At 36.8% G+C, this 24,850-nt stretch overlaps 1 protein-coding gene and 1 pseudogene across 3 annotated transcripts in view; one reads left to right on the top strand and one right to left on the bottom strand.

Moving 5' to 3' along the window:
• Nucleotides 1–24,850, bottom strand: part of ASH1L (ASH1 like histone lysine methyltransferase) — a 228,554-nt gene that overhangs the window by 188,249 nt on the left and 15,455 nt on the right. For all 3 annotated transcript variants that reach the window (XM_045816450.1, XM_045816452.1, XM_045816451.1), the window contains exon 2: nucleotides 9,931–10,449. In XM_045816450.1, coding sequence (XP_045672406.1) covers nucleotides 9,931–10,350 — 420 coding nt within the window. In that variant the 5' untranslated portion in view covers nucleotides 10,351–10,449. The remainder of the gene's footprint in view (nucleotides 1–9,930; nucleotides 10,450–24,850) is intronic.
• On the top strand, nucleotides 12,370–19,454 carry LOC123804577 (annotated as a pseudogene).

The following is a 24,850-nucleotide window of genomic DNA, read 5'->3' as shown; positions in this document are numbered from 1 at the left end:
CTCCCAAAGATTCTATGATTCCATAAACACTCTTTGTATATTTCCATTATGAATGTTACCACATTACATCATAATTACTTGTATACTACACAGGATAAACACTCAAATATTTTATGAAGGAATAAATAAACCAATAAACCAAAAAATAATGTGAGTCTAGAGTAGGGATTATATAAATTAAGTGACACAAAACTTGATCCCCCTTTTGAAAAGTGAAAAGTAAAATACTAGTTCTTCATAACTTATGTAAATTAGATGCAATAAAAATACATATTTAAGGTAATAAAAATGTTCTGAAATTACATACTGGTAACGATTGAAGCACAACTTTGTATATAGCAAATACACTAAACACCACTGAACTGGACACTTTAAAAGAGTAGATTTTGTAGTCTTTGAACTATATACCAATAAAAAATATATGCATTTTATCTAAAAGTGTGCTAATCTACAACAGGGCACAATTTAAAGGAAATACTATACATACGAAACCTAATATGCTATTGCTATTTACCAGAAATGTCTCACAGAGCCTTTCAGTCAGAAATGTCAAGGAAAGAAAAGCCAACATGTAGGTCAGGGGTGTCAAACTCATTTTCACTGAGGGCCACATCAGCCTTGCAGTTGTTTTAGGACTGTATAAATGTAACTACACCTTAACAGCTCAGTGAGAGTTCAGCGCTTCTGCCAGGTAGAAACAAGGTGCCGGCCAGACAAAACAAGGTGGATGGCTGGATTCAGCCTTGTGTTTGCCACCTGTGATCTAGGCAATATCAGATCCATTTTTTTCCTCAACATTTCATTACAAAACAACTGGAATTTGTATGCAGCAATTTAAAAATTGCTAGGCAAATTAGCGATACTAAGCAAGAGCTGAGATACTAGCTATACGAAGAGCTGAGAAACTACTATTATTATCCATAATTGCCTTATTAAAGAAACCACATTAATATATCAGTTCTGTAATTTAATAAAATCTCACTCCAACAGGCCTTAATGAGAATGCTTAGATTCCTTTGGGTTTTAATAATTCTCCATAAAAATCACTCACTTAACATTTAAAATTGCATTTCTAATGAACTTTTTTTTATGTTGCAAATATTGATATATTTTTTAATTTTTAAATCAAACTTACTGGGGGGTCACACTAGTAAATAAAATTAGTTTCAAATACAATTTTATAAAACATCATCTGTATATTGCATAGTGCGTTCTCTACCCAAAGTCAAATCTTCTTCTGTCACCATATATTTGACTCCCTTTATACTTTACTAGCTCCCCTCCACCCTTATGCCCTCTGGTAACCACCATATTTTCAGTGTATGAGTTTTTGTTTGTCTTATTTATTTGTTGCTTCCTGTTTTATACCCCACACGTGGGTGCAACTATATGTATGGTTCTTAACTTTTTCCATTTGGCTTATTTCATTTAGCATAGTCTCAAGATCCACTCATGTTATCACAAATGGTAGTATTTTATCTTTTCTTGTGGCTGAGTAGTACTCTACTGTATATACGCACCACATCATCTTTATCTAATCATCTATTAAAGGACACTGGTTGTTTCCATTTCTTGGCCACTATGAATAATGTTGCAATGGACATCAGGTAACATACATTTTTACAAATAAATGTTTTTACATTTTTGGGCTAGATACTCAGAAGAAGGTTTGCTAAGTCATATGCTAATTCTATTCTTAATTTTTTGAGGAGCCGCCATACTGTTTTCCATAGTGACTATAACAGTTTACATTCCTATCAGCAATGAATAAAGATTCCTTTTTCTCCAAAACTTCTCTAATACTTATTACTACTTGTGTTTGATAATAGCCATTCTAACAGGTTTGAGGTGGTTACTGAATTATAGTTTTGATTTCTAGTTCCCTAATAGCTACTTAAGTCATTTTATACATCTGTTGGCCATTTGTATGTCTTCTTGGGAAAAGTATCTGTTCAGGCCCTCTGCTGATTTTTTTATTGAACTGTTAGGACTTCTTTGTTGTTGGGTTGTTTATATATTTTGGATATTAACCCTTTATCAAAGGTGTTGTTGGCATATATGTTCTCTCATCCAGTTGATTGCCTTTATGTTCTCTTGGTTTCTTTTGCTGTGCAGAAGCTTTTTCATGTGATATAATCCCATTCATTTATTGTTGCCTTTACTTCCCTTCCCTTTCAGGTCAAATTATAAAATGCTAAGACCAAGGTCCATAAGTTTAATACCTTTTTGTTGTTGTTATTCTTCCATGTAATTTACTGTTTCATGTCTTATATTTGGGTCTTTAATCCATTTTGAGTTAACTTTTGTGTATGATGTCAAGTGGCATTCTAGTTTTATTCTTTTGCATGTGGCTTTCCAATTTTACCAACATCATTTAGTAAAGAGGCATTCCTTTCTTTATTCTATGCTTTTTGGCTCCTTTGTCGAAAATTAGCTGCCCATAGACAAGTAGGTTTATTTCTGGGCTCTCAATTCTATTCCATCAGACTGTGTTTTTTGGTCAATACCATATTGTTTCAATTACCGTAGCTTTGCACTATAATTTGAAATCTGGGAGAGTGATACCTCTCATTTAGTTCCTTTTTTTTTACAGGATTGCATTAGCTATTTAAGTTCTTTTGTAGTTCCATATGAATTTGATTATTTCTTTTATTCTATTTCTGTGAAAATTACCACTGGAATTTTAATGGGGATTGTATTAAATCTGTATATTGCTTTAGGAAATATGACCATTTTAAAACTATTTTGAGCCTTTCAATCAATAAACATGGAATACCTTTCCATTTATTTGTGTCTTCTTCAATTCCTTTTCTCTTTTTTTTTGTTAAACATCAGTGTGTGGTTGCCTCTCACATACCCCCTACTGGGGACCTGGCCCACAACTCAGGTATGTGCCCTGACTGGGGATCAAACCAGTGACCCCTTGGTTCACAGGCACGTGCTCAATCCACTGAGCGATACCAGCCAGGGCTGTATTCTTCAATTTCTTAAAGAATGTGTTGTGATTTTCTGTGTACATACCCTTCACTTCCTTTATTAAATTTATTTCTAGGTACCATATTTTACCATGTATAATGCACACTTCTTTGCTCAAATTTTTGAGGGAAAAATAAAGATGCACATTATACATGGGTATAATGATTACATACTAGGGATATAATACTACCATGTATAATGGGCCCGCATTATACATGGCAAACTGTGGTATTTTATTTTTTGTTGCCTTTGCAAAGGGAATTGTTTACACTTCCTTTTGTGAAATTTCATTGCTAGTATATAGAAACTCAACGGATTTTTGTACACTAATTTTGTATCCTGCAACTTTATTGCATTTGTTTATTGTTTCTATTAGTTTTTTGGTGGAATCTTTAGGGTTTTTTATACACAGAATCATGTCATCTTCAAAAAGTGACACTTTTATTTCTTCATTCCCAACTTGGATACTTTTTATTTCTTTCTCTTACCTGACTGCTTTCTAGGAATTTCAGTACTATATTCAATAACAGTGGTGAGACTGGGCATCCTCCTCTTGTTCCTGGTATTAGAGGAAAAGCTTTCAGTTCTTCACCATTAGCTGAGGATTTGTCATGGCCTTTATTATGTCCAGGTACTCTCCTGTATATCCATATTATTGAATGTTTTAATCACAAAAGGATGGTGTATCTTGTCAAATGATTTTTCTACATCTATTGATGTGGTCATGTAATTTTCATCCCTTATAATATTAATGTAGTATAACACATTGATTGATTTGCATATGCTGAACCATCCGTGTGCCCCTGGAATGAACCCCACTTGACCATAATATATTATTTTTTTAATGTATTGTTGTATTCGATTTGCTAGTAGGATTTTTACATCTATTCATCAGGGACACTGGTCTATAGTTTTCTTTTTTGTGTTACCCTTGCCAGGTTTTGGTATCAGAGTAATGTTGGCCTCGTAAAATGTGTTAGGAAGTATTGCTGCTTCTTCAATTTTGAAGAGACTGAAAAAGATAGGTATTAAATCTTTGACTATTGGGTAGAATTCAACAGTGAAGCCATCTGGTGCTAGATTTTTATTTTTTGGGTTTTTGATAATTGTTTCAATTTATTTACTGTTATTGTTGCCCGGCCTATTTATATTTCCAGTTAATAAATTGCTTTCTTAAATAATCTACTAAGTCAGCAAAGGAATTTCATTTCAAAAGAAAAACCTATCCTTTAGAGAAAAAATTACAATTAAGGCTGTAAATTTCATTTATAATTTGTGTTTATTAAATCAACTAAGGCTAAATAAACTATTCACTGACAAACTGTTAGGCAAAATAGCACCAAATTTCAATGCTATTTGACCTAATTTATAGTCAGTATATAATGTTAATGAAATATCACAATCCCTTTCTACTCACACAAGTTTCAGTTTTTAATTATCTACCACAGGAAAGAAAATAACCAATATTTTGGTTATTTTCACTTGTCACAAAAGCACTTTTTTTTTGGCTTAGTATCCTAATGTCACATATAAATGATCGTTGCAAAATTTCAAACTGAAATTTTGTTTAAATGCTAGAAATATACCATTGCCTCTTCTCCATGTAAGTTAGTGTGTGATAAATATAGTAAATATTATAACTTCCACCTCTACTTTTACTCTAAAAAACTGCTACAGAAGGATGAATATACCATTCTGACAACGTACAAAATGACAAAGACACTACATAAAGTTGCAAGATAGCCAAACAACACACATTTTTATAAGACATTTAAAAGAAAAATCTTCTTTCCAGTGTAGAAAAACAAAAATTAGATAGGAAAACGTGCTATAAATATAATAATTAGTCCCGCCTGGTGTGGCTCAGTGGGTTGAGTGAACTTAAGGGTCACTGGTTCAATTCCCAGTCAGGACACATGCCTATGTTGCAGGCCAGGTTCCTAATTGGGGGCATACAAGAGGCAACAGATTGCTGTACCTCTGGCATGACCAGGAAGCCCAGAGAGTCCCAGAGAAGTTGGACCCAAGGAGGAACACACCAAAGCACATCATCATTTAGTTACCCAAGATTAAAGACAAAGAGAAAATCTTAAAAGCAGCAAGAGGAAAGGAAAGAGTTACCTACAAAGGAGTGCCCGTAAGCTGATTTCTCAAAAGAAACCTTGCAGGCAAGAAGGGGCTGGAAAGAAGTGTTTGAAGTCATGGAAGGCAAGGACCTACATCTAAGAATACTCTATCCAGCAAAGCTATCATTTAGAATGGAAGAGCAGATAAAATGCTTCCTAGATAATGTCAAGTTAAAGGAATTCATCATCACCAAGCCATTATTGTATGAAATGTTAAAGGGACTTATCTAAGAAAAGGAAGATCAAACATATGAACAGTAAAATGACAACAAACTCACAACTCTCAACAAATGAACCTAAAAAAAAAAGAAAAACAATAAAAACAAAAACTAAGCAAACAACTAGAACAGAATCAGAATCAGAGAAATGGACATCATATGGAGGGATTTCAGTTGGGAGGGGGAAGGGAGGAATAGGGGAAAAAAGGTACAAGGAAGAAGCATAATTAGTAGGCATAAAATAGATGGGGAAAGATAAAAATGGTATAGGAAACAGAGGACACAAGGAACTTATATGTACAACCCATGGACATGAACTAAGGGGGTGGGGGGAATGCTGGAGGGTTGGGGGGGCAGAGAGGAGGTGGGATAAAGGGGGAGAAATTGGGAAAACTGTAATAGCATAATCAGTAAAATATAGAACCACCATTACTCAGAAATGTCAGAAATTGAATTGAAGGAAGACTGACAACTATGAATTTAAGAAACCACATCCATTCAGACGGGAAGGAAAGGCAGGGACACACAGAACAGTTTGGTCCCATATCCACATGTGGTGGACAAAAATTTAGGAGAGATATTTAGGGAGCGAGGAGTCCCAGCCTCACTCTAGGCTCTCAGTGCAGGGTTCCAGTGCCAGGAAAGTAAGTCTCTATAACTTCTGGCTACAGAAACCAATGGAGACTGAATCAGTGGAAGAAATTTCTGGAGTGGCAAGCAGTTCCCCTTAAAGAACCTACACATGAACTCACTCAGACACACTCCCTGAGCTCTAGCCCTGGAGTAACAGCTTGAAAGGCACCACTATCATATGGGGAAGAGCTCAAGTTTTTTGCAAAAAGGCAGGAGCTGAGGGACAATTTTCTACCAGACAGAAAAGGGGCCAGAGGTAAAATGACAACAAACTCACGACTCTCAACAAATGAACTTAAACAAAAATAAAAGAAAAACAACAAAAACAAAAATTTTGTTTGTTTGTCTGGGGGCCCAGAAAAGGGCCCCCCCCACCACCGAAGAAGAAATAAACATTTAACCAGAACAGAATGAGGAAACAAGAATTCAAAAAAATGAGGAGAGTGGAAGACGACTCTGGGAAATCTTCAGAAGTGCCAATATCCGAATCACAAAGAGATGCCAGAAGCAGAAGGGAAGAGCAAGAAATTGAAAACTTATTTGAAAAAATAATGAAAGAAAACTTCCCTAATCAGGTGAAGGAAATAGGCATACAAATCTAGGAAGCACAGAGAGTCCCAAACAAGGTGGGCACAAAGAGGAACACACCAAGACACATCAAAATTAAAATCTCAAAGGTTAAACATAAAAAGAAAATCTTAAAAGCAGCAAGAGAAAAGCAAAGAGTTACCTACAAAGGAGTTGCCATAAGATTATCAGCTGATTTCTTAAAACTTTTCAGGCAAGAAAGGACTGGCAAGAAGAATTCAAAGTGATGAAAAGCAAGGACCTACATATCCGAGATTACTCTATCCAGCAAAAAGCTATCATTTAGAAAGGAAGAGCAGATACAGTGCTTCTCAGACAAGGTAAAACTAAAGGAATTCATCATCACCAAGCTATTATTAGATGAAATGTTAAAGGGACTTATTTACGAAAAAGAAGATCAAAACTATGAACATTAACATGACAACACACTTACAGCTATCAACAACTGAATCTAAAAAACAAAACACAAACTAAGCAAACAACTAGAACAGGAACAGAATCATAGACATGGAGATCACATAGATGGTTATCAGCAGGGAGGGGGAGGGGAGAGAATAGGGGAAAACGTACAGGGAATAAGCAGCATAATTAGTAGGTACAAAATAGACAGTGGGATGTTAAGAATAACATAGGAAATGGAGAAGCCAAAGAGCATACATGCACAACCCATAGACATGAACTAAGGGGGGTAGGGACTGGTGGAGGGAAGGGGGAATACCAGGTGGGGGGTGGGGGGAAGGGAAAAAGTGGGACAATTGTAAGAGCATAATCAATAAGATTTACTTAAACAATTATATTATGAGATAAAATATATACTATGTTTTAATTGCTTAAATATTTACCGTATTTTTCAGACCATAAGATGCACCTAGGTTTTAGAGGAGGAAAACAGGAAAAAAAATTTTGAAACAAAAAATGTGGTAAAATATTTAATGGCATAAATAACATAATATTTCACCAATGTAAATCTAAACAGAACTCAACAGCAGTATTAACAACCATTATTCCTCCCAAATTGGGGGGGGAGTCTTATAGTCTGAAAAATACGGTATTTTTTAGAGAGAGGGGGCAGGAGGGAGAAAGAGGGAAACATCAACATGTGTGAGAAACATAAATCAGTTGCTTCTTGCATGTGCCCCAACTGGGGACTGGTCTGCAATCCAGGCATGTACCCTGACAGGGAATCAAACTGGTGACCTTTTACTTTGTAGGACAATGCTCAACCAATTAGTCAGTCAGTTCTGTATTTCTGTATTGACTATAAAGTTTGCTTTAAAAGCAGCACTGACAAAACCTTAACTACTTTTTAAGAATCAGGAGGGGATGTTTGGTTGTGTTTGGGAAACCCTTGCTTTAAAATAAATAAAAGAAAACCCCCAAGCTTTCTCAGACTACCAACATGCTTCACAATGGCCCATCTTTTCCTTGTTAGACACTGATACTTAATCTTTTTGGAGTCATGAATCCTTCTGAGGAGCTGGTGAGGGCTATATAAAACTACATCCAAACACACACACAAAATTCTGCACACACTATCACCCTCCACATGCAACCGAACACACCCAAACCCTTTCTGAGATCCCAGGTTATGAAGGCCTACCTTAAGCTACAAGGAGGAAAAGAGAAGATTCACAAGAACCTTTCCTTTCTATGTAGTATGCCAGATACTACATATAAATTTAATACTTAATATAACCATTTAAAATAGGCATTAACAGCTCCATATTATAAATAAGAAAAGCTCGTATCTGAATTTGGTTCTGATTCTATAACCCATGCTCTTTCTATTATTTCTGAAGAACTAATTCAAAGGGTAGTAATATATTCAATATCCTATGCTAAAGTAACTGTTGAACAAAGAAATACCTATCCATCACCAGCAGTTTTGTAAGTATGCAGATACCTTCCCTCAGAAACCAGACTGTATTCTATTATAAACAAGATACATGGGATATAAACCACTTATATATGAGAGGAAGTACATATTGTGAGTAAAATCATTTTAGTACAAAACCTCATCATTAGCAATGAGTATTTTTTTAAAACACTAAGAAAGATTACTAAAGACAATCATCGTAGAGCCCTTTACAAGATAGCTGTGCAAAATAAATACAGCATTGTTTCAAGTAAAGAGATCTAAATAAAAATCTTTTTTCAATCAAACTGAAAATTCTTGAGGTCACCAAAACAGATATCTTTATTTCAGAGAAGAGGAAAATAAGGCTCGGGGTAGATTAACCAACTTAGTTAAGATTCATCCAGTTACATAATTTTTTTCAAGAATTGGTACAATGCCCATTTTTCCTAACTTATAACTCAATAACCACCATTAAAAAATCTGTGGATACCACAGCAATTTGAGGAACAAAAAGCCTGCATCATTATGGTTTCTGGTAACATGCAGAAAGCAAATCTGAAGTCAAGGAAATTAACCATAAAAATCAAGTTATTTCACACAGTCAGGAATAATCCAAAATTTCAGCCAAAATATTCAGCCAATTCTCCCTGCCTAAATTCACTGGTGTACTTATGTATACATACAATTTAAATCTTCACATAGGCACATATGGTGTCTACAACCTGAAATCAGCTTTTGTGTAGAGTGACTAACTTGTGGCCAACATGTAATCTAAAATCACTTAACATCTTTACTAGACAGAGTAAAAGGAATTAAGAAAACTTTAGTTATTATATTTGGTTAGCTGGCAAGAAAGAAGACACAATTTTTAAGATATTAACTTGCCTTATGAGGAACAAAAGGAATTAATACTTGTATAAAAGTATTAACTTAGCAAAAAAGCTTGGTGATTGACAGAGACTTGACTTGGAGTGAACACACAATACACTGTACAGATAGTGGGTTGTAAAACTGTGCCCATGAATCCTTGTTATTAACCAGTGTGTCACCCCAATAAATTCAATAAAGGGAGAAAAAAAGCTTTCAACATATATTAGTGAACTGGATTCTCCCAAACATCCTAAAAAGTAGGTGGTTTTATAATCATTTTGAGATCTTTGAACCTCAGGTTCTTCTCCATTGTTTTGTCTATGGCCACAGTGTTGGTAAATAGGAAGGTAAGATTCAAATCAAGTTTTCCTAACCAGAAATCTAGTATTCTTTCTGCTATTCCACTAGAAGCAGAACCTGGGCATATTCCATTTAAAATATCTGTCATAATTTTGCAAATATAAATATATACACGGTAATACTATCACTCACATCTCTGACAGGCCTCAAAGCCTATTTCAGGCTTACAAAATAGGCTATTTTGAAATAACATATAAAGATTAAAGTCAAACTTCATGGAATATATATATATATAATTTAGATAAAAATTAATCAAGAAATCCAAATATTGTTACCATATATTGTTGAGAATTCTACTTACTCGTTTTGAAGGACAGTGTTCATGCTTTTCATCTGTCATCTTTGCACTTTTAAGTGCTTTTCTTGGGTGCTTGATAGTTGTTTTTATGGCAGGTCGACATACATAGTTCTCCAAGTTCTTTGGAGGTTTTTTAGTTCTCTTAGCCTGAAGGCCAATTTTCAATTTTAAATTTCCCTCTGAAAAGTTTGTTTCTTTCACCGAAAACTGCTGCTGTGCATCAGTCAAACCATCATCTTTCCCTGCTTCAATGTTTCTTTCCCGATTCCACTTGCGAAGGCCCTCTTCCTCCTTGGTGTTGTTTTCTAGCTCTTCTTCTCTCTTGCTGACCAGTGTGCCAATACTGATGGCAGAGGGGCTCTTTCTTGAAAATCCTTCGGAATCAGAACCCAATCCTAACATAGCAGTATTTCTAGGGTCCATCACAAGTGTATGTTATTGCCAAGGAATTCTATGAATATTTTACAAAACTGTGTTCCATAGAAAACAGGAATCTCCAAAACTTGCAACCAGCATCTTTCTCTGCAGGACAGACCATAACAAAAATTTATCAGATTAGAACTAATGATTAACATGAGAAATGGGTACAGCGAGAGGGGGACCAAAAGGTCAGGAAGAACCCAAAATTACGCTTAAAACAAACCAAAATGCAGTTCAAATAGAATTTAAATTCATTTAGTTATGATACATTTAAAATTTCTGAGTAAGTTTATCATTCTACAGATATTATAAACAAGCTATAGTTGTATGGTAAAAATCAATGTTTAAGAGCCACTGTTATAACTCACCCAAAAATCTTTTATAAACACTAGCCTCAGATAAAAATACTTTCATATATTTAGCACCCCTCAGTAGTAAGTATTATACTGAAACAGAAGATTTCACTATTTTTTTTAAGATTGTATTTATTTATTTTTAAAGAGAGGGGAAAGGAAGGAGAAAGACATGGACAGAAACATCAATGTGTGAGAGATACTGGTACACAGACTGGTTGCCTTTTGCATGCCCCCGAATGGAGACCCAGCCCACACCCAGGCATGTGCCCTGGCTGGGAATCAATGCAGCAACCCTTCAGTTCACAAGCCAGTGCTCAGTCCACTGAGCCACATCCGCCAGGGAACATTTCACTATTCTTGAGTATTGATTGATAGGCTAACACTTTTTCAAGCATGTATCTGAAACAAGATCCAGGACTAGTATCTGGAAAAAGAACACCGTATTCCTTAGAAAGTTCCATGTATGAGTAGAGTATTTTATAGTTTAAACTATGTGCTTTAAGACTTTTCTTTCCAACAAGATTGTAAGATTCTCAAGGACAAAGACCATAAAATTGTTTTGTAACTCTTACAAGGAATGTAAATAAAATGTATAGCCCAAATGCCTGGCACATAGCATGGCTCAATAAAAGGTACGAACAATTTATTATAGCAGCAGCAGTAGCTATTAACAGTAAGTAACAGTAGCTTTTTAAGTAGTTACTCAACAAATATTGGCCAGATGACTAAAACTTATAGTTTATTCCCACTTTATTCATTCACACAAGCAGTTGAAAGAGTGATCCTTCAATCAGGTCACTCTGACAATTCTCGCTTTCTACTACTTTATATATTAATATTCCACAATGTCACTGAAGGCTTTTCCTAATCTGGCTCTTATTATTCATACTCATTTATCCTTCCTCACCAACACACAAGCCCTATGATTTAGTATATTCAGTTTTCTTTACTGTCCGTAAAATCATGTCCGTGTCTGCTTCTGTGCCATGTGTTTTATCTATTTAAAGTTATAGAACTTTAAGTGTACAAAGTTCTGTCTTCTCCATGATGGGTTCATAATCCTGAAATTCAAAAGTCTGAAAACTGAAAGTATTTTCATGATTCATTAGTGACAAAACCTGTTATAATCTGATATGGATCCACTTTGGTCTTAATTACCACAATTTCTGCAAATAGTCATACATTTTCAATGATAAATTATTAACATGTTTAAGGAGTGACACTAACACCACAGTGGAAGTAACCTAATATACAGTATCTTTCTAAAAGCATCGAAAAACCCTTTGTATAATAAATTGAAGACCTATGTTCTCAAATCTGTATTTTAAGACTGCACTGACTTGATTCTTCCCTGAATACTTGTTATCCATACAGGATAACAATTTGGGTAATTTTTATTTTTTAATTTTTAAAAACATTTTATTTATTTATTTTTAGAGAGGGGGAAAGGAGGGAAAAAGAGTGGGAGACTCTCATGCGCCCCCTGCTGGGAACCTGGCCCTGCAACCCAGGCATGTGCCCTGACAGGGAATCCAACCAGTAACCTTTTGGTTCACAGGCCAGTGCTCAATCCACTAAACCACACCAGCTAGGGCTAATTTTTAAATTCTTGTCCCATATTTATCAGCTGCATCCCCAAACAGACTGTAATTAAAATGTAAGCTTGATGCAGGTAAGAACCTCTTCTGGTTTGTTTACTACATCCCCAGCACCTGGAACAGTGAATATCGAGTATTTTAGCACCCAGTAAATAGAAGGGAGGGAGGGAGGGAAGAGGGAAGAAGGAAGGGAGAAAGGGAAGAAAGGAGGGAGGAAGGGAAGAAATTTTAAGGTCCCTATAGTTTCTAACATGACGTTTGGCATGTAGACAATGTTTCTCCTTGTTTTATAACATAAATTCATCTTGTGTTATGAGAAATGTATATAAATTTCTTCTTACTGCATGTTAACTGTATTTCAACAGTAAGTGATTTTCTGTAAACTCACTAAAATATCTTAATTGCACTAGTAAAGCAGCTTCCAAATCATATCTTCTCCTATACTTCTTCTATCTCTGTGCCATCAAAACTGGTCTAAAAAAAAATCATGTTCACTAATCTCTCTACATTCCTGACCACTAACCTCAAGCGGCCCTTAGCACTGTAACACATCTCCTTTATTCACACCACTGCCACTCTTCTGGACAACTATATCACATCATCTCCACTCACTGATTTTGCTTCCAATCTGATGGCAATAGAAACAATCAGGAAAAAACTACCACAACCTCCTACCGTGTATTTACACTCTTGCCTGTGTCTGCTTTCCTTCCTATAATAATACATAAACTGCCTCTACAACCAATTCCACCACTTGAGGAATAAATCCTATCCCTGTTGCTTTCTAAAGAGCATTATTCAGGCAACTATCCTCTTTCTCCCATACATCATCTGTTTCTCACCATTCCTCTAGATAATGCAATCAGTACAAAAACATTGTAATGGGGTGCTGAGCTGGAGGTCCCCCAAAATGGAGAAAACCGCCATAGGTATTGCTTGGGAAATAAGGGATGCAGAGCAGGGCCTGTAAGAGCTACTCTGCATATCTGAAGAATTTGGCCAGTATTTTAGCAATGTTAAAAGCTGTGCCTGCTCCTAGCCAGGGCTATGGGTGTGACTCTAACTTGATACAATATAGTCAGAGGGGCTTGCTGCACCTGTGAGAGCAGCTTGGCGGCAGCTCCTATGTTACAGGGCCATGTTTGCCAGGACTAACAATGGCAGCCAAGGCAGGCAGAAGAAACTGGACTACTGGCAGGTGTAACCAGTGTGGGAGGAGTCAGAAATGGAGTGATAAAGGAAGATCTGTGCTGGGATTTAAACAGAGCTGCCACAGCCATGCTGGTGCTTAACCATGTGGTTTAGGAGCTAAGAGGGGGCTCTCTTGACCACACAGCTTAGAAAGAAACAGAAAAGCAGGATGCAGCAGCTGTGTAGGGTTCTTGACCATGTGGCTGAGGAAGGAGAAGCCTCTTGATCATGCAGCAGCCATGCAGGGTCCTGGCCACGCAATTTGAAAGGATGCAGGAATGCACAGCTCACCATGAGGAGGTGCCACGTCACTCTGGATTAAGAAGGAGAGCCTAGCTAGCCGGGCAATGACAACTGGAGGAAGCCAGGATACAGACGGGAATCCATCTGGCTAAGCTACAGACTTCTATTTCTTTTCCAGAAAGACAAGGGGAGGGTAAGGGAGGGGCAGGACTATGTGTTTGTGGCTGTTTCTCTTTGTTTCTAAAGGGAGTGGGATTTAACGGACCATGTTCCACCGTTATACTGAACCTGTATAACTTTTGAATAAGTAGTTCCTTTCCTTTTTACCAAACTCTGGCATTGAGAGCCACAGTTTTTACGGTGGCAGACAAAAAGAACCAGAGAATAACAAAACCCATTGTGTGGGGGGGAGGAGGGGAGGGCGTGGCGTGGCACGTTTCTGTTATAACACTACAATGTTTCTCATCTTAGAAAATTCCTCTTGGTTTCCTCCACCAGCTTCCCATTTCTGTTCATCTTTACCACAAAACTTTTTGGAAGCTTGTCTATACCCCCCATCTCCAAATCCTTGTCTTTTCTTTTTCTCTTGAATACATCAATTACACCTTCACCATGACTGCTGCACAAAAACTGGTCAAATTCACCAATGTACTCTACACTGCTCTATTCTTGGTCCTCTCATCTTACTTATCAACAGAATCGGACACAGCTGAACAGCCCCTTCACTTCTTAACTTGACTTCCAGGATACTTCTCTGGATTCTTCCCTCTTACTGGTTAGTCAACCTCAGTCTCCTTTACCAATAGTTCCTCCTTTTCTCCCTGAACTCTAAACAATGGAGTGTCCCAGGACATGCCCTTCCCTTTTCTGTCTACCTTCACTTCCAATATGACCACATCTAGTCTTTTGGCTTTAAATGCCATCTAACGTTGATGATTCACACATTTCTACCTCAAGGCTGACCAGCTGTGACCTCTTCCTGAGACTCTAGACTCATATATCTAAATGCCTACCTGACACTAACTGGATATCCAATAATTAGGACTTCAAAACTTAGTATGTCCAAAATCAATTCATCTTCACCTGCCCCCACCAACCTTCATGATATCAATAAATGCAACTATAACTATAATTATTTAGGTCAAAAAATTCTAATAGCCCTTGATTTCTTTGTCTAAAGCCCCACATGTCCATTCAGTCAGTAAAGTGTTCTTTACTTTCAAATATATGCAGAATATATTATATCAATGAGATTATAACATTATTTGACAGCTATCAATCAGATCCAAGACACGATATCAGACCTACTGTACTAGCCTCCTAACTGGTTCCTTGCTTTAGCCCTTGTAATTCTTTAGTCTTCTCAAAACTCAGCAGCTGGGTGATTCTTTTAAAGCCTGTTTCAGATTAGTCACTCCTCTGCTCAAAACTTGTTAAATGACTTCCCGTTTCACTCAAAAGTATTAGAAGCAAAAGCCCTGCCTTGAAATACCTTCTACCTCTCTTCTATCTCCTACCAGTCTCCCCACTTAGCTCTGAGACGAAGGGATACAGGTCTCCTCCTGTTTCTCAAACACAAGAAATATACTCCTACCATGCAGGGCCTTTGCACTTACTCTTTTGCCTAACTAGACCTTTCCCCAGATAATTAATTGAGTTTGCTTTTTTTGTTTTTTTATGCTCACTCAAGGATATGTTTATTGATTTGAGAGAGGAAGGGGGAGAAACATGGGTGTGAAAGACAAACATCAATTGGTTGCTTCCCTGGTGCACCCTGACCGGGGATCGAACCCACAACTTGGTTAAGTGACCTGACCAGGAATTGAACCCTTGACCTTTTAGTGTACAGGACAGACAAGGCTTCAACCAGCTGAGCCACTCCACCAGGGCACATGGTTTGCACTTTTACTTCTTTCATATTTTTGCCTAAATGCAATCTTATAGAAAAGACATTTTCCTGACAATTCTTTATAAAATAGAAAACCACCCATCCCACCACCCTCTTCTCGTACTCTATCCTGTTTCATTTTTCTCCATTGCTCTTCTCATCATCTAGTGTACAATATATTTATTTGTTGTCTATAGCTTTCCATTGGAATATGAAGTCCACCAGGAAATGGATTTATGTCAGTTTAACTCAATGTACTTGGAAGAGTTCCTGGCACAAAGGAAATGGTCAATAAATATTTGAATTAATTCCATGTGTTATATCTTACACTGGCTTCAATTGTCCTTCTCCAGTTTTTCTCCCCCTCTTCTTCCTGGTTTCTTAATTTCTAATGTCCATCCTGGGTTTCATGTAACTAATGAAGTGATTTACCTGCCATATCTTTTGAATTAGTTATTAAAAACAAATAATTTACACAAAACTGCTTTTATATGCACTACTCATAAGTACACAATTTTTAAATTCCCTTCAATTTTTGTTTTTTATAATGAAAGGATTCCAGAAGTCTTTATATTTATAAATGTAAAGTTTTGGGTTGGCCAAAAAGACTGTTTAGTTTCTTCTATAAAATAAAATGTGCATTTTTCATTTTCACCACACACTGTATTGATTTGGATATTTTGAGTATGTAAGCTATTTCCCACTATTGGCTTCTAGTGGGTAGAGGCCGGGGTGCTGCTAAATTAAACATCTTCCAGTGCATAAGACTGCCCACAGCAAAGAATTATTTGGCTAAAATGTCGATTGCCCCAAGGAACTTTGCAAACCACTTCTGACATGTTCAATCGGTCACAGCACCTTCTCCATACACTGCACGAATCTTTTTTTTGCATTTCAGTTGCATTTTTACCTTTCTTAAAACAATAAAGCATAGTATGCTGAAATGTTGCATATTTTCTTCCCTGCCTACACAAAAATTCACCAGTTTTGTTAAGTCCTTTTTAAATGCATGCTGATATGACAGCTGTCATAATACAAACAAAAATGTTTTGAATTTAGTTAAAGATAAGCACTACTAGAGCCATTTTACAGGGAAAAAAATGTAAGGGACCTTTTAACCAACACAACAGAATTTCAGTATTTCTTGCAAAGAATTCAGAGTATTTTTTACCAGTACTTATCTACATTCAAAACATTCTATAAAAAGGTTGGGAATGCAATTCCATTCATTTTTTTAAAAAAGGAAAAAACTGAATCCAAGTGACACACATTATTTTAAAAATAGCAGAATATCAATAAGCTCAAAAGGAATTACTTGAAAAAATTGATCACTATCCTAAAAATGTATTTAATAATAGAAAAATATGTTTCCCTAACTTGGTTAAGTAGGAAAAAGTACAGTATGCTTAACAGCATATTTCGTGAATGCATTTAGACAAGACTAGGAAATCATGATTGGCAAACCCCACATACCAAGTTTAAGTGTTTCTAGTAAAGATAAATCCAAATTCTGAAGATACTTCACAACAAAGAATGCTTTTTATCTGCTAAATGTAAACTGCTTGAAAAGCAGTCCCTACAGCAGCTGCCAGAATGCTGTTTCTGAACTTTCAAAGCAATGTTCTTTCTGAATGATATTTTTCAGCTTTTGGAAAGGTACCCATATAATCTAGGTTTTCCATCCAGGGGCAAGGATGCCATATTGTTACACAACTTATTCTGGTTCTGACGGTGATATATCCAATTTAAAATACAGTTCCAAGGGAGAAATACAGAACTAAGACTGCAAGAGTCTCTTCACTCAAAGAGACAAAATCCAACATTCATTTCACTTGCAAGTTAGACAGTTCTAGTATGTTTTCAAATCACTACAACAATCTAGGACAGCTTGGTCCAAATTCAAGGGAAATAACTAAATCCATAGAGGGGTGTCAAACTCATTTTCACTGGGGCGCCACATCAGCCTCACAGTTGCCTTCAAAGGACCGATGTAATTTCAGCTCCTTAACAGTTAAGGAGTAGTTACATTTATACAGTTTATTTCGGCCCTTTGAAGGCAACCTTGAGGCTGATGTGGTCCCCAGTGAAAATGAGTTTGACACCCCTGATTATAGCATGAAGCCCTGAGCCTACATCATTTTAGTAGTGAACAAACTTTTAGAAAATTACTAATTATATTAATAGGATATATACGTTATAATAACACAAAGTATGATAATCTAACATGTTAGATACTACCTATAAATTTACAAAATCAACCACAATGTATAATGATGAGTGCTACTTGCTGGGTATCCTGCAATATGCCATTAAATATCTGGCAACCAATACGAATATGGAACTTTTAAACATGAACTGCTTAAACCTGTTTACACCTCCATACCCCATTTCCTCTATAAATTGACCACAACCTGTCCCACACTTCCTACACTAATCTCACATCTATCCAAGTGACAATGAATCTGATAAAAATGAACAAATTCACTGTTAATACAGTGCTCTATAGTCTGTGAGATACTAAACCACACTGGAAAACAATTCAACTAGGTTTGGAGACCATTTTGTGTGGATATCCTGTCTATCACAAGGACTGGGAAGGGAATAGACACGCTTTGATAAGACACTGTCTAGCAAGGCAACAAAATCAACTACACATTTTAAAGTACTACAAATAAGTCCTTATAGTGGGTTCAGTATTAGTAAAAATAATGAAAATACCTAAAACTTACTGAACTTCAGCAAAGTTCTATGTTAAATGTTTCATATAGATTATTTTACTTAAACTTCACAATCAGCCCTGGCTGGTGTAGCTAGGTGAATTGAGTGCCAACCTGCAAACCAAAGGGTCACCAGTTCGATTCCCAGTCAGGGTACATGCCTGGGTAGTGGGCCAGGTCCCCAGGTGGGGGCACACAATAGGCAACCACACACTAATGTTTCTCTCCCCGTCTTTCTCCTTTCCCCCTCTCTCAAAACACATAAATAAAATCTTTTAAAAAAAACCTTAAATTGGTGCACATAGGGGCCCCGGAAGATGAGGGAAATCTCTCTAGTCCCCAAAGTACCCCTACCTTTGCTCTCTGGGCCCAGGGACTGCAGAGAAGATAGCTCACCCAACCTGCGCACTCCAACGTGGAATACCCCTACAGCGAAAACAGCCTGGACCCTGGGCTTTTTGTAGAAAGCACCTACAAGGGGAGTGTAGTATCCAGAGCTAATAGCATCAGTTCCACCAGTGCCTCTTCTGTCCCCAACAAAAATGACAAGAACAGTGATTACCACCAGGAGTCCTACAAGGAGACTTACAAGGACTGGCAGCAGCAAGCACACACTCAGGCTGAACAGAAGAGGAGGGATGCCACCAAGAGAGGCTATGATGACCTTCAGATCATTGTTCCCACCTGCCAGCAGCAGGACTTCTCTATTGGCTCCCAAAAGCTCAGCAAAGCCATCATTATGCAGACTATTGACTACATCCAGTTTTTACATAAGGAGAAGAAAAAACAGGAGAAAGTATCCACTCTACATAAGGACATCATGCCCCTAAAGATTATGAAAGTGAACTATGAGCAGACTGTGAAGGCACGCCAGGATAACCCCCATGAGGGGGAGGACAAGGGGGAAGACCAGGTCTTTGACCAGGTCAAGTTCAACGCGTTTCAAGGCATCACAGACTTCCTGTTCTAATCTTTCAACACCTCCATCTCCATGGCCAGCTTACAGGAGCTATCAGCCTGTGTCTTCAGCTGGACTGAGGACCACCGTAAGCCTCAGATACTATGGGAGATCATGATTGATGTCCTGCACCAACTGAAGAACCAGCTTTACTAACCTGCAGAATAGCCAACAAGAGGCCTCAGTCTCCTACTTGGTTACAGAGCCAGTAGGCTTATGAGGTTGGACTGAGACACCTTAGGCCAGTCAGCAGGTTTCCCCTTGGTGTTTGGTTCCCGAGCAATCCTGGTTCTCCGTGAGGCTGGGGTGTTTGTTTTGTGAAAGCTTCTGATTAATTTATTATCCTAATCATAGAGCTTGAACCTGCCCATCCTTCCCCCACCCTTCCCCATAGAAGTCCCCAGAACTGGGGTCTGCTCTGGGAAACCCCTTTCTCCTAAGCTCAAGTTTCAAATTTTGGCACATGATCTACTCATATTTAGAAACTACTGTTGCCCAAGTTTGGCCATTTTGGCAGTAGATGGGACAAGAGGAAAGGATTAAGGGGAACTACTTCCGCGGCTGCAAAGGGTGAAAGGCCACATTCATGCCTAAGCTAGAGCTTCCTGGTCAGCCCAAGGTAAAGCCATGGCTTTCTGGTCAGTTCAGGGCAGGGCTGCAAGGTTCCTGCTCTTGCCTTCTACTCTCTCACCTTCCTTCTCTGCTCTGGCCAGTACAGAAGCAACCTCCCCACCTACTCCTGCCCTCCGTCCCCACAGGCAGCGGCAATGCACAGGAAAGTCCAATGTGATGCAGCACCACATGTTAAAGTTTTAATTTTTCTAAATACCAACAACACAATTTTACTAGAGCTACAATTTTAGAAAATTAGCTGGGCCTCAAAACCACTCCCAGCTTTTGTCAGGTACATCTCGGTCTCTACCACCTCTCAGGGCTGCCTGCATTTCTCCCAGGGCTTGGGGGTGGGTAGAGGCCTGCTGGGGCATATAGAACTCAAGGGAGTACGAGGTGCAGCCCTGTACTCCCTGTCCACTATGTATAATAGACTCTCTCTACCCTTGTCCCCCAAGCTCCCTTTTGCCTTCCTCAGGTTTGACATCTGAGATGTTTGATTATCCAGAGGAAATTAAACATTTTTATATCAAATTATATTAGAATAAATATTGCCAAATGCTTTCTTTTAAAAAAAGTTTAAATTATAATAAATAAATAAACAAACAAACAAACCTCATAATCAGCCCTGGCTAGTGGCTTAGTGGATTGAGTGTCCTAAACCAAAGGGTCACTGGTTAGATTCCCAGTCAGAGCAAGAACCTGGGTTGCAGGCCAGGTCCCCAGCTGGGGGCATGCAAGAGGCAATCAGTGGATGTTTCTCTCCCTCTCTTTCTCCATCCCTTCCCCTCTCTGAAAAATAAATAAAATCTTTTAAAAAAATAAACTCACAATCACAACGAGGTAGTTATTATTATTATTCCCTTTCTAGAGATGGAAAACAGGTTAACAGCCAATAAAAGGTAAAGGCCAGGTCTGTCTGGCTCTTCTCAAATACTATTATTCTGCCTCCCAAAGATCAATTTTAATTCTGATATTATTCCTCCCTGCTACATTTGGCATATTTGCTATTTGAAACTCACTTGGCTTCTATGATTGATACATTCTACTAACTTTCCAACCACCTCCCTAACCATTTCATCTTTTCCTTTATGAATACATCATTCTTAACCTAACTCCTTCACTCATTCAATAAATATTACAAGAGCTTCAAAATATGTTTAGAGAATTTTGACACTATAGATACAGCAATTGGTAATAGAAAAGGATTGTCTCATTAACTTTAAATTTTAGATGGGAAGGCAGACAAATTAGTAATCATATAAATAGTAACTATAATAATGAAGACACTACTACATAAAGTAGTATATCAAGGGAAACTGGAGGAATGGGAACATCTCTTAGAAAAATAGTTAACTTCAAGCAAGACCCAGTCTGAGTAGGAAATAACAAAGCAAAATATGAAGGCAAAAATTATCCAAAAATAGGCAATAGTATGTGTAAAGTCCCTGAGAGTGTAAAGATTAACAACAGATAAACCAAAGAGGGAATAGCACAAAATGAAAATGGATAAACAAAAATAGCCTGCAAAGGGCCTTGTTGGGCTGTATTAAGAAGTAGTAATCCAGCCCTGGCTGGTGTGGCTCATTGGATTGAGTGCTGGCATGTGAACCAAAGGGTAGCCTGTCCGATTCCCAGTCAAGGCAAATGCCTGGGTTGCAGACCAGGTCCCCAGTAGCAGGCACATGAGAGGCAACCACACATTGGTGTTTCTCTCTCCCTCCCCCCTCTCTAAAAATAAAATAAATATTTAAAAAGTAAATAAAATAATCAATTAAAAAAATAAAACTTAGATGCCTGTGAAACATTTAAGTGGTACTTGTCTTTGTCAAGCAGACAGCTGCAAAGACAAGTACATGACCTATACAAAGGAAGACAGTATGACAAGATATGAATATAAAGTGCATGAAGTTTTAGAAGTTTATTTTTAACTTGGTAAGAAAGGTAACTTACCTTATTAACTTTCTTTAATGTATAAGAATAACTTTTTCTTTTTTGAGTAAGTACACTTAACTAAAATTACTACTAAAAATGAACAATGTTGGCAGATTTTTAGCTTAAAATTAAGTTAAAATCTAGTTTGTCTCACCTGTAGCAAGTTTTTTGTGGTCTTCATTATACATAGAGACTATAATCACTGTTCTATTTCTCAACATTAAAAAAACATATAAGTTAACTGTATAAGACTTTTTAAAAATTTATAGCACATTATACATTTTTATTTGACTTAGGTTTCAGGCTCTTTAAAATTTTTACAGATGGTCACCGTATTTCTTAGGATATATCCTATTAGCTAAGTAATCATGGTACTACCAGTTTCTCAAGTCAGAAATCTGGCAGTCCTCCTTGTCTCCTCTCACTGCCTTATTCTCAGACTTCAATCTAACACCAAAATTTGTTAATACCATAAAACTAATTTTTTATTACATCCACTTATTTTTAATTCCACTGACACAGATTTGTCTGAGAAAACAATTCTTGCCTTCTAACAACTTTGTATATCCCTTCCTCTCCTCCAGTTCCTTTTCTAAGATGCAGCCAGAAAAATGATTTAACAATCTAATTATGTCATTTAACTGTTCAAAACCTTTGAATTCTTTCATATTATTTTCAGATATAACTTATAACTTAGATCTGCATTACAATATGGTGCAGTACTCAAGCACATAAACTCTGAATGCAGAATATATAGTTTCAGATACCAGTTCTGCTGTATTAATTTTGGGCAAGAAACACCATGCCTCAGTTAAATCACTTAGGAATGAAAAATGTTGTTAGGGTTCAATGAACTAACATATGAAAAATACTTAAAACAGTACTTCACACACCTATGTGCCCCTATCTTCTAGTCTCACCATTTCCCACTCTGCTATGAGCAAAGCAGGGGCAAAAAACAACTAGAAAAAGCAGAAAGCGATATATGCACGATATATGTGTTTCTAAGTACTTTTCAGTTTATCAAACATCTGTCTTCCCTCCTTTAAGAGAACATATATGGTCACTTCTCTCTTTCTAAAACTCTCTTCTGCCCCCTCCCCAGATGACTTCTGCTTATCCCTTCCTTCTCAGATTAAAGGTCATTTCAACGCTGAAATATTTCCTAACTCCTGGATCAGAAGTGATGTCCCTGTTAAATGCTCAAGCAACATACTGTAACTCTCTTAACACTTATCATATAAGTTATATGCTTTAATATCCATACTTTCCACTAAACTATCTGTTCCATGAAAAGAAAAATCGTGTCTGCCTTATTTACTACTATGGCCTTAAGCAAAGTACCTGGAACATAAAAGATATTCAGTAAATATGTAGGGACTGAATATATATTACTATATTTTTAACTATGTATATACAGACTAAAAAATAATTAGACAAAATAAAAATATTAAAGAACTGATATTTTCTTTAAATATTATATAATCCCCTACTGTTTTCACAATTTCAAAAATAAACACTATGTATATAGCCATGTAATTTGCTCTTCAAAAGTAAAAGGGTAAGCAGTGTCCTGGTTTAAGATGTTTTACATTAAACCACTAAATCACTGACATTAAATAAGTCACTAAAATAACAAAATACTTATACTATCATCATCAAGATACCAATAAAATTTGAACTATGTTCCTACAAAATTTACACAATATAAACACTTACAAATTTGGACAAACTTAGCTTTTTCACTCAACTACAGAACGACTCTTCATTTAAAAAGACAGTGATAATCACCAACAATTCCTAACTTCTCAAGCACTAATCACCAATAAGTCTAGTTATTGTCATACTTTACATACAGCATATATTTCTTAAATTCCAAGGTGACACTAATTTTAAGAAGCTTCATGAATTAATGACCATATTTTCAGGAGAAAAAAATTTAAAAACTACTACCATGTTAAATGTAATTATCAACTGTGTTATTTTCTAATATCAGGAACACTAAACTGGAGGAAAGAATGTCTCTCATGACTAAAGAAAAACTATCATACCAACGAACTACTTCCAGGAACTTAGAACAGGAAAATGACGTATGTAAACTATAATTAGTAGGCCACAAAGGGGAAAAATTCATAGAAAGCACTCTCACAGCTAACTTCTGAGGAAAAAAATTATATTCATTGACTGTCAGTTGAAAATCTAATCAAACCTTATTCAGCCCTTCTGAGAAGCAAAATTATTAACAAGGATGAAATATATAACTTCAATTTTCTTGTTTTAAAAAGGTGAGATAGGACTGTTGCAAGGAATGTATAGGACCGCTGATCTCTATCCCTAGGGAATTCTAAAATGGCAACAGGAGGGAAGTAGAAGTTACACATCAGACAGGTTTTGCCACTAATGAATTATATTTCAATAAGGGCTAGGGGAAATCAATTCAGGGTCAGTGTACATGGCTGTACACTAAACAAAACAGCCACTTCCGAGAAAGCAACATACACATTGTAAATATCTTACATTTGTTTTTTATAAAAATTTTCTGAGGAGAAATTGTAATAGAAATGTCAAATGGTACAGCTTTGGAAAACAGCCTGGCAGTTCCTCTAAAGGTTAAACAGTGTTACCATATGACCTAGCAATTTCACCCCCAGGTACAGAAATCAAATGAAAACTTGTGTCCACACAAAAACTTGTACACAAGTATTCATAGCAACATTAGCCATGCAATGAAATATTATTCACAAATAAAAAGGAATGAGGTACTGATACATGCTACAACAAACACTGAAAACATTATGCTAAATGAAAGAAATGAGTTCCAAAAGATAACATATTACATGATTTCACTTATATGAAATAAATGCAAATAAATCTATGAATAAAGTATGATAAATAGTAGCTAGGGAAGAGGGGAATGCCAGGAATGAAGAGTGACTGCTAATGGGGACCAAGATGAGATGCTCTAAAATTACGTAGTAGTGCCCTGATGGGTGGCTGGGTGGCCA

Source organism: Phyllostomus hastatus, unplaced genomic scaffold (genome assembly GCF_019186645.2).
Source record: "Phyllostomus hastatus isolate PE091 unplaced genomic scaffold, TTU_PhHast_1.1 phas_scaffold_216, whole genome shotgun sequence".
Lineage (NCBI taxonomy): Eukaryota > Metazoa > Chordata > Mammalia > Chiroptera > Phyllostomidae > Phyllostomus > Phyllostomus hastatus.
The sequence above is the reverse complement of the archived record's forward strand: the minus strand, read 5'-3'. Positions and strand labels throughout refer to the sequence as shown.